Source organism: Melospiza melodia, unplaced genomic scaffold (assembly GCF_035770615.1).
Source record: "Melospiza melodia melodia isolate bMelMel2 unplaced genomic scaffold, bMelMel2.pri scaffold_404, whole genome shotgun sequence".
NCBI lineage: Eukaryota > Metazoa > Chordata > Aves > Passeriformes > Passerellidae > Melospiza > Melospiza melodia.
Genome location: NW_026948725.1, coordinates 1 through 15,326, shown reverse-complemented (window position 1 = coordinate 15,326; position 15,326 = coordinate 1). Strand labels below are relative to the sequence as shown.

Below are 15,326 nucleotides of genomic sequence, written 5' to 3'. Positions count from 1 at the left end.
CACCTGGTGACCGCTGGCCTCACCTGGGGCGGCCCCACCCGGCTGTCACTCCCCGAGTTGTGTCTGGTTGTGTGGTCAAGGTGTCCTCCTGTCTCACCTGGCCTCACCTGGGCTGGCCCCACTCACCTGGCGTGTCCTGTTGTGTGGCCGAGGTGTCCCCCTTTCTCACCTGGCCTCACCTGGGCTGGCCCCACCCAGGTGTGACCCCCTTCTGTGTCCCCCTGTCTCACCTGGTCTCACCTGGGGTGGTGCCACCCACCTGTGACCCCCCCCCTCCCCCAACTCATGTCTGGTTGTGTGGCCAAGGTGACCCCTCCATCTCACCTGGTCTCACCTGGTGGCCCTTGGTCTCACCTGTGATCCCCCGGTCGTACCCCCTTCTGTGGCTGAGGCCTCACCTGGCCTCACCTGGGCTGGCCCCACCCACCTGTGACCACCCCATCGTGTCCGGTTGTGTGACCGAGGTGTCCCCTCCATCTCACCTGGCCTCACCTGGGCTGGCCCCACCCACCTGTGAGCCCCACTCATGTCCCCGTGTGTGGTTCAGGTGTCCCCCTGTCTCACCTGGCCTCACCTGGTGGCCCTGGGTCTCACCTGGGGTGGCCACACCCACCTGTGACCCTCTTCCCCATGTCCCCATGGTGACCTCAAATACCTGCAGGACCTTCACGTCCCACCTGTGACCCCAATGTCACCTGTTGTTGCTGGGTCTCACCTGGGGTCTCACCTGTCCCCCCCCATATCCCCTGGTGCCCCCACCTGTCCCAGGTGTCCCTGGGTCTCACCTGGGTCTCTCACCTGTTCCCCCTCCCATCCATGTTCCCTTGGTGTCCCTGGGTGTCACCTGGAGGTCTCACCTGGGTCTCTCACCTGTCCTGCCCCAGTGTCCTCCCAGAGTCCCCACCTGTCCCAGGTGTCCCCAGGGCTCTTACCTGGGGGTGTCACCTGTCCTGCTCTGGCGTTTCCCACCCATCCCAGGTGTCCCCAGGAGTGTCACCTGTCCGGCTCTGGTGCCCCACCTGTCCCTGGAGGTGTCACCTGTCCTCCTCTGTGTCCCCCCCCATGTCCCCACCTGTCCCAGGTGTCCCCAGGTCTCACCTGGGGGTGTCACCTGGGTCACACCGGGCTCTCACCTGTCCCTCACCTGTCCCACAGCTCCGTGGATCTCCAGTCCTACATGGTCCGGGGGCTCAACAGGTGAGGGGCGTGGCCTGGGAATTTGGGGTTTGGGGTTTTTGGGGTTTGGGAATTTGGGATTTGGGGGATTTGGGAATTGAGATTTGGAGTTTCGGGTTTGGGGTTTGGGAATTTGGGACTTGGGAATTTGGGATTTGGGATTTTTGGGGTTTGGAATTTGGGATTTGGGATTTTTGGGATTTGGGGTTTGGGAATTGAGATTTGGAGTTTCGGGTTTGGGGTTTGGGAATTTGGGATTTTGGGGTTTGGGATTTGGGAATTTGGGGTTTGGGATTTGGGAATTTGGGAATTTGGGATTTGGGATTTTTGGGGTTTGGGGTTTGGGAATTTGGGGTTTGGGGTTTGGGAATTTGGGATTTGAGGTTTGGGGAATTTGGGATTTGGGATTTTTGGGGTTTGGGAATTTGGGATTTGAGGTTTGGGGAATTTGGGATTTGGGATTTTGGGGTTTGGGGTTTGGGAATTTGGGATTTGAGGTTTGGGGAATTTGGGATTTGGGATTTTTGGGGTTTGGGAATTTGGGGTTTGGGAATTTGGGATTTGGGATTTTTGGGGTTTGGAGTTTGGGGGATTTGAGATTTGTGGTTTGGGGGATTTGTGGTTTGGGGAGTTTGGGAATTGGGGTTTGGGGTTTGGGATTTGGGATTTGGGGTTTGGGATTTGGGGGATTTGGGGTTTGGGAATTGGAGATTGGGGTTTGGGATTTGAGGTTTGGGGTTTGGGATTTGGGCATTGGGATCAGGATGGAGACCGTGATTGGGATTGGGATGAAACTGGGATCGGGGACAGGGATGGGGACAGGAACACTTGTGACGGGAATGTTCAACGTGGGGATGGGAACGTTCGGGATGGGAACGTTCAGGACGGGGACGGGAACACTTGGGATGGGAACATTGGGGACCGGGACATTTGGGGTGGGAGTGGGAATGTTTGGGATGGGGACATTCAGGATGGGGATGGGAATGTTTGGGATGGGATGGGAATGTTTGGGATGGGAATGTTTGGAATGGGATGGGAATGTTTGGGATGGGGACATTCGGGATGGGGATGGGAATGTTTGGAAATGGGATGGGAATGTTTGGGATGGGGAAGTTTGGAATGGGATGGGAATGTTTGGGATGGGATGGGGACATTCGGGATGGGGATGGGAATGTTTGGAATGGGATGGGAATGTTTGGGATGGGATGGGAATGTTTGGGATGGGATGGGAATGTTTGGGATGGGGACATTCGGGATGGGGATGGGAATGTTTGGAAATGGGATGGGAATGTTTGGAATGGGATGGGAATGTTTGGGATGGGATGGGAATGTTTGGGATGGGATGGGAATGTTTGGGATGGGGACATTCGGGATGGGGATGGGGAGGTTTGGAATGGGATGGGAATGTTTGGGATGGGATGGGAATGTTTGGGATGGGATGGGAATGTTTGGGATGGGGACATTCGGGATGGGGATGGGAATGTTTGGGATGGGAATGTTTGGGATGGGAATGTTTGGGATGGAGATGGGAATGTTTGGAATGGGGAGGTTTGGAAATGGGATGGGAATGTTTGGGATGGGGAAGTTTGGAATGGGAACATTCGAGATGCAGGCGGGAGCATTCAGAATGGGAACATTTGGGATGGGGACAGGAACATCCAAGATGTTTGGGATGGGAACATTTGGGATGAGGATGGGAACGTTCGGGATGGGAACGTTTGGATGGGAACGTTTGGGATGGGAGTGTTTGAGATGGGACGGGAATGTTCGGGATGGGGACATTTGGGGTGGGGATGGGAACGTTTGGGATTGGAACATTTGGGATGGTGGGGAGGGAATGTTCGGGATGAGAACATTTGGGATGAGGATGGGAACGTTCGGGATGGGAACGTTTGGGATAGGAACGTTTGGGGTGGAGACGGGAACATTCAGGCCAGGGATGGGACAGGGACAGGGACAGGAGCGGGACAGCGATCCCAGAGATGGATCTGGGGCCGTGTCCAACCGCCCTCACCCGCTGTGTGTGTGTGCTCCCCACCCCGTATCCCGTGTCCCCTCATCCCCTGTCCCCTGTCCCCAATCCCATGTCCCCTCCATCCCTCGCTATCGCCCCATCCCATATCCCATCCCCTGTCCCATCCCATATCTCCCACCCCATATCCCCCATACCATATCCCATCTCGTATCCCCCACCCCATATCCCCATCCCGTATCCCATCCCATATCCTCCCATATCCCCTCATCCCCTGTCCCAAATCCCATGTCCCCTCCATCCCTCGCTATCACCCCATCCCATATCCCACATCCCACATCCCATACCCCATATCCCCATCCCGTATCCTACCCTGTATCGCCCTCCTGTATCCCAATCCCACCTCCCCATCCCATATTCCCCATCCTATATCCCATATCCCCCATCCCACTTCCCCCCTCCCCATCCCACATTGCCCACCCCATATCCCCATACCCCATCCTACCCCACATCCCCCCCAATATCCCTATATCCCATATCCCCCATCCTGCCCCACATCCCACCCCCCATCCCACCCCACACCCCCGTGCCCCCCATCCCCATATCCTCCACCCCACATCCCCATCCTGCCCCAAACCCCATCCCACATCCCTGTACCCCCCATCTCCATACCCCACACCTCACCCACACCACCCATATCCCCCATCCCACCCCACATCTCCCCAATATCCCCACATCCCTGGACCCCCATCCTGCCCCACATCCCCATAACCCCTATCCCACCACTTATCCCCTCCAATATCCCCATATCCCGTACCCCCATCCCACCCCACATCTCACCCCCCATCCCACCGCATGTGCCCCCCAATATCCCCATACCCCATACCCTACATCCCACCCCATATCTCCCGCAATATCCCCATATCCCATACCTCCCATCCTGCCCCATATCCCCCCAATATCCCCATATCCCCACACCCCCCATCCCAACCCACATCCCCCCAATATCCCCACATCCCATACCCCCATCCTGCCCCACATCTCACCTCCATCTCACCCCACACCCCTCCAATATCCCCATAACACAAACCCCCCATCCTGCCCCACATCCCGCCCCATATCCCATCCCATACCCCATACCCCATACCCTACATCCCACCCCACACCCCTCCAATATCCCCATAACCCATATCCCCCATCCCCGTACCCCCATCCCACCCCCCTCCCTGCACCCCCACATCCCCGTACCCCCCATCCCGCCCCATATCCCACCCCATACCCCACACCCCGTACCTTTATCCCACCCCACATCCCCATACCCCCTATCTCCCCCCATATCCCCATACCCCCATCCCTCCCCACATCCCGCCCCATATCCCCCCCCCGTCCATCCCCTGTCCGTCCGTCCGTCCGTCCGTCCGTCCCGCAGCTCCATGGACGTGCCGCGCCTGCCGTCGCCGCCGCAGGAGAAGGGTCCGCCGGAGGTGCTGGTGCTGAGCCGCCCGCCGCTCGCCCGCTCCTCGCCCGCCTACTGCACCAGCAGCTCGGACCTCACCGAGCCCGAGGGCGGCCGCGGCGGCGCGCTGGGCGTGGGCAAGAGCGTCTCCATGCTGGACCTGCAGGACGGACGCGTGGACAGCATCCCCAGCCTGCCGGCCGAGCTGCTGGCCGGGGGCGCGGCGCCGGGGGGCGCGGGCCAGGGGGGGCTGCGGCCCGGGCGGCTCTCGCAGGGCAGCGCCTCCAGCCTGGCCCCGCCGCGCCTGGGCGTGCCCGAGCCCGGCGGGCCGCAGCTGCGGGTGCCGCTCTCCTTCCAGAACCCGCTCTTCCACCTGGCCGCCGACGGGCCCCTGCGCGGCCCCGACGGGCCCGGAGGAGGCGGCGGCGGCGGCGGGAGGGGCGAGGGGGGCGGCCCGCCGGACGGGGGACACTACGTGGGGGGAGTGGCCCCGCCGCCGCTGCACGGCTACAGCAAGAGCGAGGAGCTGGCGACCCCTCCCCAAAAACACATCACGCACAGCCACAGCTACAGCGACGAGTTCGGGCGGCCCGGGGGCGACTTCGGGCGCAGGCAGCTGTCGCTCCAGGACACGCTGGCGCCGCCCCAGATCACCATCGGGGCGCCCCCGCCGCCCACCCCGCGGGGGTCGCGGGCGGGCAAGGGGGGCGGGGGGCCCCAGGCGCTGGGGGTGCCCCAGAAGCCGCGCCCGGCCAGCGGGAACCTGCTGGCATCGCCCGAGCCCGCCTACGGCCCGGCCCGCTCCCGCCAGCCCTCGCTGGCCAAGGAGGCCTCGGTGGCCGGCATGAAACCGCCCGTCACCAAACAGGTGAGGGGACAGCAAAGAGGGGACAGCGGGGGGGACAGCAGAGAGGGGACAGAGGGGGGACAGCGGAGAGGGGACAGCGGGGGCGACAGCAGAGGGGGGACAGAGGGGACAGAGGGGGGACAGCGGAGAGGGGACAGCGGGGGCGACAGCAGAGGGGGGACAGAGGGGACAGAGGGGGGACAGCGGAGAGGGGACAGCGGGGGGGACAGCAAAGGGGGGACAGCGGGGGGGACAGCAAAGGGGGGACAGCAAAGAGGGGACAGCAGAGGGGGGACAGCAAAGGGGGGACAGCGGGGGGGACAGCAAAGGGGGGACAGAGGGGACAGCGCGGGGACAGTGCCAGGACAGAGGGGACAGCGGGGAGAGAGGGGATTGCAGGGAGAGAGGGGACAGCAGCTGGGATAGCGGGGACAGAGGGGACAGAGGGGACAGAGGGGACAGCGGCGGGACAGCGCGGGGACAGCAAAGGGGACGGCAGAGGGGATAGAGGAGACAGAGGTGGGGACAGCGCGGCGACAGAGAGGACAGCGGGGAGAGAGGGGACTGCGGGGATAGAGGGGACAGTGCGGGGACAGCGCGGGGACAGCGCGGGGACAGAGGGGACAGAGGGGACTACGGGACAGCGGGGACAGAATGGACAGAGGGGATAGTAGGAGGGAGGGGACAGGGGGGACAGGGGGGACAGCGGGGAGAGAGAGGTCGGCGGGGACAAAGGGGACAGCACCGAGGACAGCGCGGGGACAGCGGCGGGGACAGAAGGGACAGAAGGGATAGCGGTGGCGACAGCGGGGACAGAGGAGAGAAGGGACAGCGGGGACAGAGGGGACAGCGGCTGGGACAGTGACGGGGACGGGGGGACAGGGGGAACAGTGGGGACAGCGGGGATGTGGGGGGACGTGGGGAGGTACGGGGAGCTGGGGATATGTGGGGTATGGGGACATGGGAGACGGGGGGACATTGGGGACAGCGGGACATTGGGGGCTGTGGGGGACATTGGGGACAGCGGGACATTGGGGGGTGTGGGGACATGTGCAGGATTTGGGGAGATGTGCAGGGTGTCGCGAGGTGTGAGGACATGGGGACACAGGGGACGTGGGGGCATGTGAGGACATTGGGGACATTGGAGGGTGTGGGGGCATTGGGGACATTGGGGACATTGGGGCTTGGGGATGTGCAGGATGTTGGGGGAGGTTGTGGGGACACTGGGGGGACACTGGGGGACACTGGGAATTGTAGGGGACATTGGGGACACCGAGGGATGTATGGGATATAGGGACATTGGGACACAGCAACATTGGGACATCGGGGATGTTGGGGGTGTGGGGAGATATGGGGACATTGGGGGCATTGGGGGACATGGGGGTTATGGGGACATTGGGGGCACTGGGGGGACATGGGGACATTGGCATGTGGGACACGGGACACGCTGGGGACAGGGTGGTGAAGGGGGAACCGAACTCATCTTTGTGTCCCCCTGTGTCCCCCCTGTCCTCCTGTGTCCCCACATCCCCGTGTCCCCCGTTCCCATGTCTGTGTGTCTGCCCGGTGTCCCCAATGTCCCCCTACTGTCCCTGTGTCCCCTCACTGTCTCCATGTCCCCTCTCTGTCCCCATGTCCCTTCCCTGTCTCTCCATGTCCCCATGTCCCCTGGGTGTCCTCACTGTCCCCATGTCCCCTCACTGTCCCCATGTCCATGTGTCCCTGTGTCCTCTGGGTGTCCTCACTGTCCCCATGTCCCCTCACTGTGCCTGTGTCATGTGTCCCCTCCCTGTCCCCGATATCCCCTCCCCGTCTCTGTGTCCCCTAACTCTCCCCATGTCCATGTGTCCCCATGCTGTGCTTGTGTCCCCACGCTGTCCCCTGTCTGTCCCCGTGTTGCCCCATTGTCCCCATGTGCCCCGTGTGTCCCTTCCCTGTCCCTGTGTCCCCTCCCTGTCCCTGTGTCCCCTCCCTGTCCCCGTATTCCCCTCATTGTCCCTGTGTCCCTCCATGTCCCCATGTCTCCTCACTGTCCCCATGTCCCTGTGTCTCCTTGGTGTCCCCCCGTGTCCCCTGGGTGTGCCCTCCCGGTCCCCTTTGTGTCCCCCGTGTGTCCCTTGTGTCCCCTGGGTGTCCCCTCACTGTGTCACTGTGCCCCTGTGTCTCCATGTCCCCTCCCTGTCCCCGTATTCCCCTGATGTCCCTGTGTCCCGTCCCTGTCCCCATGTCCCCTCCCTGTCCCCATATTCCCAAATTGTCCCCATGTCCCCTCGCTTTCCCCATGTCCTTGGGCTGTCCCCATGTCCTTCCTTGTCCCCATGTCCCTCGCTGTCCCCACGTCCCTGGGCTGTCCCTGATGTCCCCACGTCCCTTCACTGTCCCCATATCTCCATATTCCCCCCCATGTCCCCTTGCTGTCCCCATGTCCCCTCACTATCCCCATGTCCCTGGGCTGTCCCCATGTCCTCTCACTGTCCCCACATCCCCACGTTCCCCTGATGTCCCTGTGTCCCCTCACTATCCCCATAACCCTCCCTGTCCCCGTGTCCCCTCACTATCCCCATGTCCCTTGCTGTCCCCATGTCCCCATGTCCCCTCCCTGTCCCCATATTCCCAAATTGTCCCCATGTCCCTGGGTTGTCCCCATGTCCCCTCACTATCCCCATGTCCCTGGGCTGTCCCCATGTCCCTCACTGTCCCCGGTGTCCCCGATGTCCCCATGTCCCTGGGCTGTCCCCCCAATGTCCCCATGTCCCTCACTGTCCCCATGTCCCTGCTGTGCCCCCGGTGTCCCCATGTCCCTCCCTGTCCCCCATGTCCCTCCCTGTACCCCATGTCCCCGCTGTGCCCCGGTGTCCCCGATGTTCCCATGTCCCTCATTGTCCCCCATGTCCCTCACTGTCCCCATGTCCCTCACTGTCCCCATGTCCCCGCTGTCCCCGGTGTCCCCGATGTCCCCATGTCCCTCACTGTCCCCGTGTCCCTCCCTGTCCCCGTGTCCCCATGTCCCCGCTGTCCCTGGTGTCCCCGCAGGCGTCGCAGACGCCGTCGACGCTGAACCCGGTGCTGCCGGCGTCGGAGCGCACGGTGGCCTGGGTGTCCAACATGCCGCACCTGTCGGCCGACATCGAGAGCGCGCACATCGAGCGCGAGGAGTACAAGCTCAAGGAGTACTCCAAGTCCATGGACGAGAGCCGGCTGGACCGGGTAGGGCAGGTGTGACTGCCACAGGTGTGACTGCCACAGGTGTGCCCAGGTGTGACTGAATGATACAGGTGTGCTCAGGTGTGTGAGGGATCCAGGTGTGAGCGGTACAAGCTCAAGGAGTGCTCCAAGTCCATGGACGAGAGCCGGCTGGACCGGGTAGGGCAGGTGTGACTGCCACAGGTGTGACTGGGACAGGTGTGAGTGACCCAGGTGTGACTGGGACAGGTGTGAGTGACCCAGGTGTGCCCAGGTGTGTGATTGGTACACGTGTGTGACTGGTACAGGTGTGTGAGGGATCCAGGTGTGAGGGCTACAAGCTCAAGGAGTGCTCCAAGTCCATGGACGAGAGCCGGCTGGACCAGGCAGGGACTCAGGTGTGAGTGCACAGGTGTGCCCAGGTGTGTGAGTGATACAGGTGTGCCCAGGTGTGACTGAATGATACAGGTGTGCTCAGGTGTGTGACTGGTACAGGTGTGTGACTGGTACAGGTGTGTGACTGGTACAGGTGTGTGAGGGATCCAGGTGTGAGGGGTACAAGCTCAAGGAGTGCTCCAAGTCCATGGACGAGAGCCGGCTGGACCGGGTAGGGCAGGTGTGACTGCCACAGGTGTGACTGCCACAGGTGTGACTGAATGATACAGGTGTGATCAGGTGTGTGAGTGGTACAGGTGTGTGAGGGATCCAGGTGTGAGGAGTACAAGCTCAAGGAGTACTCAAAGTCCATGGATGAGATCCGGCTGGACCGGGTAGGGCAGGTGTGACTGTCACAGGTGTGACTGGGACAGGTATGACTGAATGATACAGGTGTGCCCAGGTGTGTGACTGGTACAGGTGTGTGAGGGATCCAGGTGTGAGCGGTACAAGCTCAAGGAGTGCTCCAAGTCCATGGACGAGAGCCGGCTGGACCGGGTAGGGACTCAGGTGTGAGTGCACAGGTGTGCCCAGGTGTGACTGAATGATACAGGTGTGCTCAGGTGTGTGACTGGTACAGGTGTGACTGAGTGACGCAGGTGTGACTGATACAGGTGTGAATGATACAGGTGTGCTCGGATGAGCCCAGGTGTGCAGGGATCCAGGTGTGCTCAGGTGTGAATGACACAGGTGTGCTCGGATGAGCCCAGGTGTGCAGGGATCCAGGTGTGCTCAGGTGTGAATGACACAGGTGTGCTCGGATGAGCCCAGGTGTGCAGGGATCCAGGTGTGCTCAGGTGTGAATGACACAGGTGTGCTCGGACTGAGCCCAGGTGTGCAGGGATCCAGGTGTGCTCAGGTGTGAATGGTGCAGATGTGCACAGATGTGCCCAGGTGTAGTGATCCAGGTGTGCTCAGGTGTGTGTGGTACAGGTGTGCTGAGATGTGCTCAGGTGTGCGAGGATCTGGTGGACGATGCTGGTGGAGCTCAGGTGTGCTCAGGTGTGCAGGGATCCAGGTGTGCAGATATTCCAGTATCCAGGTGTGCCCAGGTGTTCAGGGATCCATGGGATGGTCCTGGTGGAGCTCAGGTGTGCAGGGATCCAGGTGTGTGCAGGTGCCAGGAGATGATCCTATGGACCCTGGTGTCCCTGGATCCAGGTGTGCCAGGATCTAGGTGTGCTGGGATCCGGGTGTGCCCAGGTGTGCAGGGATTCAGGTGCGCAGGGACACAGGTGTGCCCAGGTGCGCAGGGATTCAGGTGCGCAGGGACACAGGTGTGCCCAGGTGCGCAGGGATTCAGGTGTGCAGGGACACAGGTGTGCCCAGGTGCGCAGGGATTCAGGTGTGCCCAGGTGCACAGGGATCCAGGTGTGCTGGGATCCAGGTGTGCCCAGGTGTGCCGGGATCTAGGTGTGCAGGGACACAGGTGTGCCCAGGTGTGCAGGCATTCAGGTGTGCTGGGATCCAGGTGTGCCCAGGTGTGCAGGCATTCAGGTGTGCAGGGACACAGGTGTGCCCAGGTGCGCAGGGATCCAGGTGTGCTGGGATCCAGGTGTGCCCAGGTGTGCAGGGATCCAGATGTGCAGGGACACAGGTGTGCCCAGGTGCGCAGGGATTCAGGTGCGCTGGGATCCAGGTCTGGAGATGTTCAGGTGTGCAGGGATCCAGGTGTGCCCAGGTGTGCAGGGATCCAGATGTGCTGGGATCCAGGTGTGCCCAGGTGTGCAGGCTCCAGGAGATGACCCCATGCACCTCAGGTGATGATGCTGGTAGATCTCAGGTGCGCCCAGGTGTGCCCAGGTGCCCCCAGGTGTGCCCGGTGGCAGGTGGGGAGTATGAGGAGGAGATCCAGGTGTGTCAGGCGTCCCCAGGTGCATCAGGTGTCCCCAGGTGTCCCCAGGTACCGTAGGTGTGCCCAGGTGTGCTCAGATGTGCCTGTAGCTGGGTGTAGGTGGTACCCAGGTGTGCCCAGGTGTGCCAGGGCCCTGCAGTGTCCCTTTGGCAGGTGAAGGAGTATCCAGGTGTGTCAGGTGTCCCCAGGTGTCACCTCTGACAGGTGAAGGAGTATGAGGAGGAGATCCACTCTCTGAAGGAGCGGCTGCACAGGCACAGGGGGGTGTGACAGGTGTGACAGGTGTGCCCATAGCGGGGTTGTAGCTGTACCCAGCTGTGCTCAGGTGTGACAGGTGTGCCCATAGCAGGGTGTAGAGGGTTCCAGGTGTGCCCAGGTGTGCCAGGGCCCTGCAGTGTCCCTTTGGCAGGTGAAGGAGTACGAGGAGGAGATCCACTTGCTGAAGGAGCGGCTGCACAGGCACAGGGGGTGTGACAGGTGTGACAGGTGTGCCCATAGCTGTGCCCAGGTGTGACAGGTGTGACAGGTGTGCCCATAGCTGTGCCCAAGTGTGACAGGTGTGCCCATAGCGGGGTTGTAGCTGTACCCAGCTGTGCCCAGGTGTGCCCATAGCTGTGCTCATGTGTGCCCAGGGGTGCCCATAGCGGGGTGTAGAGGGTTCCAGGTGTGCCCAGGTGTGCCCAGGTGTGGCCAGGGCCCTGCAGTGTCCCTTTGGCAGGTGAAGGAGTACGAGGAGGAGATCCACTCGCTGAAGGAGCGGCTGCACAGGGACAGGAGGGTGTGACAGGTGTGCCCATAGCTGTGCCCAGGTGTGACAGGTGTGCCCATAGCAGGGTTGTAGCTGTACCCAGCTGTGCCCAGGTGTGACAGGTGTGCCCGTAGCTGTGCCCAGGTGTGACAGGTGTGCCCATAGCAGGGTTGTAGCTGTACCCAGCTGTGCCCAGGTGTGACAGGTGTGACAGGTGTGCCCATAGCTGTGCCCAGGTGCGACAGGTGCGCCCATAGCGGGGTGTAGAGGTTCCCATGTGTGACAGGTGTGTCCGTAGCTGTGCCCAAGTGTGGCCAGGTGTGACAGGTATGCCTGTAGCAGGGTTGTAGATGTACCCAGGTGTGCCCAGGTGTGCCCAGGTGTGGCTAGGGCCCTGCAGTGTCCCTTTGGCAGGTGAAGGAGTACGAGGAGGAGATCCACTCGCTGAAGGAGCGGCTGCACAGGGACAGGGGGGTGGCAGGTGTGACAGGTGTGCCCATAGCAGTGCCCAGGTGTGACAGGTGTGCCAGGTGTGCCCATAGCAGGGTTGTAGCTGTGCCCAGGTGTAACAGGTGTGCCCATAGCTGTGCCCAGGTGTGACAGGTGTGCCCATAGCTGTGCCCAGGTGCGACAGGTGCGCCCATAGCGGGGTGTAGAGGTTCCCATGTGTGACAGGTGTGCCCGTAGCTGTGCCCAGGTGTGGCCAGGTGTGACAGGTATGCCTGTAGCAGGGTTGTAGATGTACCCAGGTGTGCCCAGGTGTGCCCAGGTGTGTCCAGGGCTCTGCAGTGTCCCTTTGGCAGGTGAAGGAGTACGAGGAGGAGATCCACTCGCTGAAGGAGCGGCTGCACAGGCACAGGGGGGTGTGACAGGTGTGCCCATAGCTGTGCCCAGGTGTGACAGGTGTGACAGGTGTGCCCATAGCTGTACCCAGAGTTACCCAGGTGTGCCCAGGCGTGGCCAGGGCCCTGCAGTGTCCCTTTGGCAGGTGAAGGAGTACGAGGAGGAGATCCACTCGCTGAAGGAGCGGCTGCACAGGCACAGGGGGGTGTGACAGGTGTGCCCATAGCTGTGCCCAGGTGTGACAGGTGTGCCCATAGCAGCGTTGTAGCTGTACCCAGCTGTGCCCAGGTGTGACAGGTGTGCCCATAGCGGGGTGCAGAGGGTTCCAGGTGTGCCCAGGTGTGCCCAGGTGTGCCCAGGTGCGGCCAGGGCCCTGCAGTGTCCCTTTGGCAGGTGAAGGAGTACGAGGAGGAGATCCACTCGCTGAAGGAGCGGCTGCACATGTCCAACCGCAAGCTGGAGGAGTACGAGCGGCGCCTGGTGACGCAGGAGGAGCAGACCAGCCGCATCCTCCTGCAGTACCAGCAGCGCCTGGAGCTCAGCGAGAAACGGCTCCGGCAGCAGCAGCAGGAGAAGGACTCGCAGATCAAGAGCATCATCGGCAGGTGAGGGACACACGGGGACAGCGGGGACACCCTGGGGACACGGGGACACACAGGGACACGGGGACAGACAGGGACACAAAGGGACACAGGTACACAGGGACTCGCAGATCGAGAGCATCATCGGCAGGTGAGGGACACACGGGGACAGCGGGGACACCCTGGGGACACGGGGACATCGAGGGGACATGGGGAGAGACAGCGGACATGGGGACACGGGTACACAAAGGGACATGAGGACACACGGGCACTCGCAGATCAAGAGCATCATCAGCAGGTGAGGGACACACGGGGACAGTCTGGGGACACCCTGGGGACACGGGGACAGATGGGGGACAATGGGGACAGACAGGGACACACCGGGACACACAGGGACATGGGGACAAATGGGGACTTGCAGATCAAGAGCATCATCGGCAGGTGAGGGACACACGGGGACAGCGGGGACACCCTGGGGACACGGGGACATTGGGGACATGGGGGTACAGGGGCACACAGGGACACAGGGACAGACAGGGACAAACCGGATGTGGGGACAGACAGGGACGTGGGGACACAGAGGGACAGAGAGGGACACACAGACACAGGCACACAAGGACTCGCAGATGGAGAGCGTCATCAGCAGGTGAGGGACAAACAGGGACAGCCTGGGGACACGGGGACATTGGGACAGACAGGGACATTGGGACAGACAGGGACAGACAGGGACAATGGAGACATGGGGACACACAGAGATATGGGAGTACAGGGACACACAGGGACATGGGGACAGATGGCGACATTGGGGACACACAGGGACTTGCAGAACAAGAGCATCATCGGCAGGTGAGGGACACACGGGGATACACAGGGACACTGGGGACAGACGGGGACATGGGGACACAGAGGGGACACGGGGATATAGGGGTACAGGGACAGCTAGGGGACGCAGGGGCACACAGGGACACGGGGACACACAGGGATTCGCAGATCAAGAGCGTCATCGGCAGGTGAGGGACACACAGGGACAGCGGGGACACCCTGGGGACACGGGGACATTGGAGACACTGGGGACACACGGACATGGGGACAGACGGGCACATGAGGACAGACAGGGGACACAGGGACACACAGGGGCATACAGGGGCACAAAGGGACTCACAGGTCAAGAGCATCACCGGCAGGTGAGGGACACGCGGGGACAGCAGGGACAGCCTGGGGACACACTGGGACACAAAGGAACATGGGGACAGACAGGGGACATGGGGACAGACAGGGGACATGGGGTACACAGGGACATGGGGACACACAGGGACATGGGGACACACAGGGATATGGGGGTACAGGGACACACAGGGACATGGAGACAGCCTGGGGACATGGGGACACACAGGGACATCAGGGACACACAGGGACATGGGGACAGACAGAGGACACGGGGATATGGGAGTGCAGGGACACACAGGGACATTGGGGACAGACAGGGGACATGGGGACACACAGGGACATCAGGGACACACAGGGACATGGGGACAGACGGGACATGGGGACATGGGGGGACAGGGACATACACGGGCACACGGTGACTCGCAGATCAAGAGCGTCATTGGCAGGTGAGGGACACACGGGGACAGTGGGGACACCCTGGGGACACACAGGGACATTGGGGACAGACACGGCTATGGGGACAGAGGAACAGACGGGGCTATAGGGGACAGACAGGGACACAGAGGGACACAGGGACAGGGGCACACGGGGACTCGCAGATGGAGAGCATCATCAGCAGGTGAGGGACACATGGGGACAGTGGGGACAGCCTGGGGACATGGGGACATTGGAGACACTGGGGACACGCGGGGATATTGGGACACACAGGGACACTGGGACATGGGGACAGACAGCGATATGGGGGTACAGGGACACACAGGGACATTGGGAACATACAGGGACATGGGGACACACAGGGACACTGGGACATGGGGACAGACAGCGATATGGGGATACAGGGACACACAGGGACATTGGGAACAGGACCTGGACATGGGGACAGACAGCGATATGGGGATACAGGGACACACAGGGACATTGGGAACATACAGGGACACTGGGACATGGGGACAGACAGCGATATGGGGATACAGGGACACACAGGGACATGGGGACACACAGGGACACTGGGACATGGGGACAGACAGCGATATGGGGATACAGGGACACACAGGGACATTGA

General features: G+C 61.8%; 1 protein-coding gene and 1 long non-coding RNA gene across 2 annotated transcripts in view; both read left to right on the top strand.

Moving 5' to 3' along the window:
- The window catches only part of SYNGAP1 (synaptic Ras GTPase activating protein 1), a 32,680-nt gene extending 19,556 nt beyond the window's left edge, over positions 1-13,124 (top strand). The window contains exons 11-14 of the mRNA XM_063183222.1: positions 1,156-1,197; positions 4,578-5,472; positions 8,485-8,658; positions 12,909-13,124. Coding sequence (XP_063039292.1) covers positions 1,156-1,197; positions 4,578-5,472; positions 8,485-8,658; positions 12,909-13,124 — 1,327 coding nt within the window. The remainder of the gene's footprint in view (positions 1-1,155; positions 1,198-4,577; positions 5,473-8,484; positions 8,659-12,908) is intronic.
- Positions 8,667-12,901, top strand: LOC134434553 (uncharacterized). Its single transcript, XR_010031877.1, has 3 exons — positions 8,667-9,567; positions 11,334-11,392; positions 11,702-12,901. It is a non-coding gene; the product is annotated as an uncharacterized LOC134434553 (long non-coding RNA).
- Positions 13,125-15,326: the final 2,202 nt, after the last annotated feature.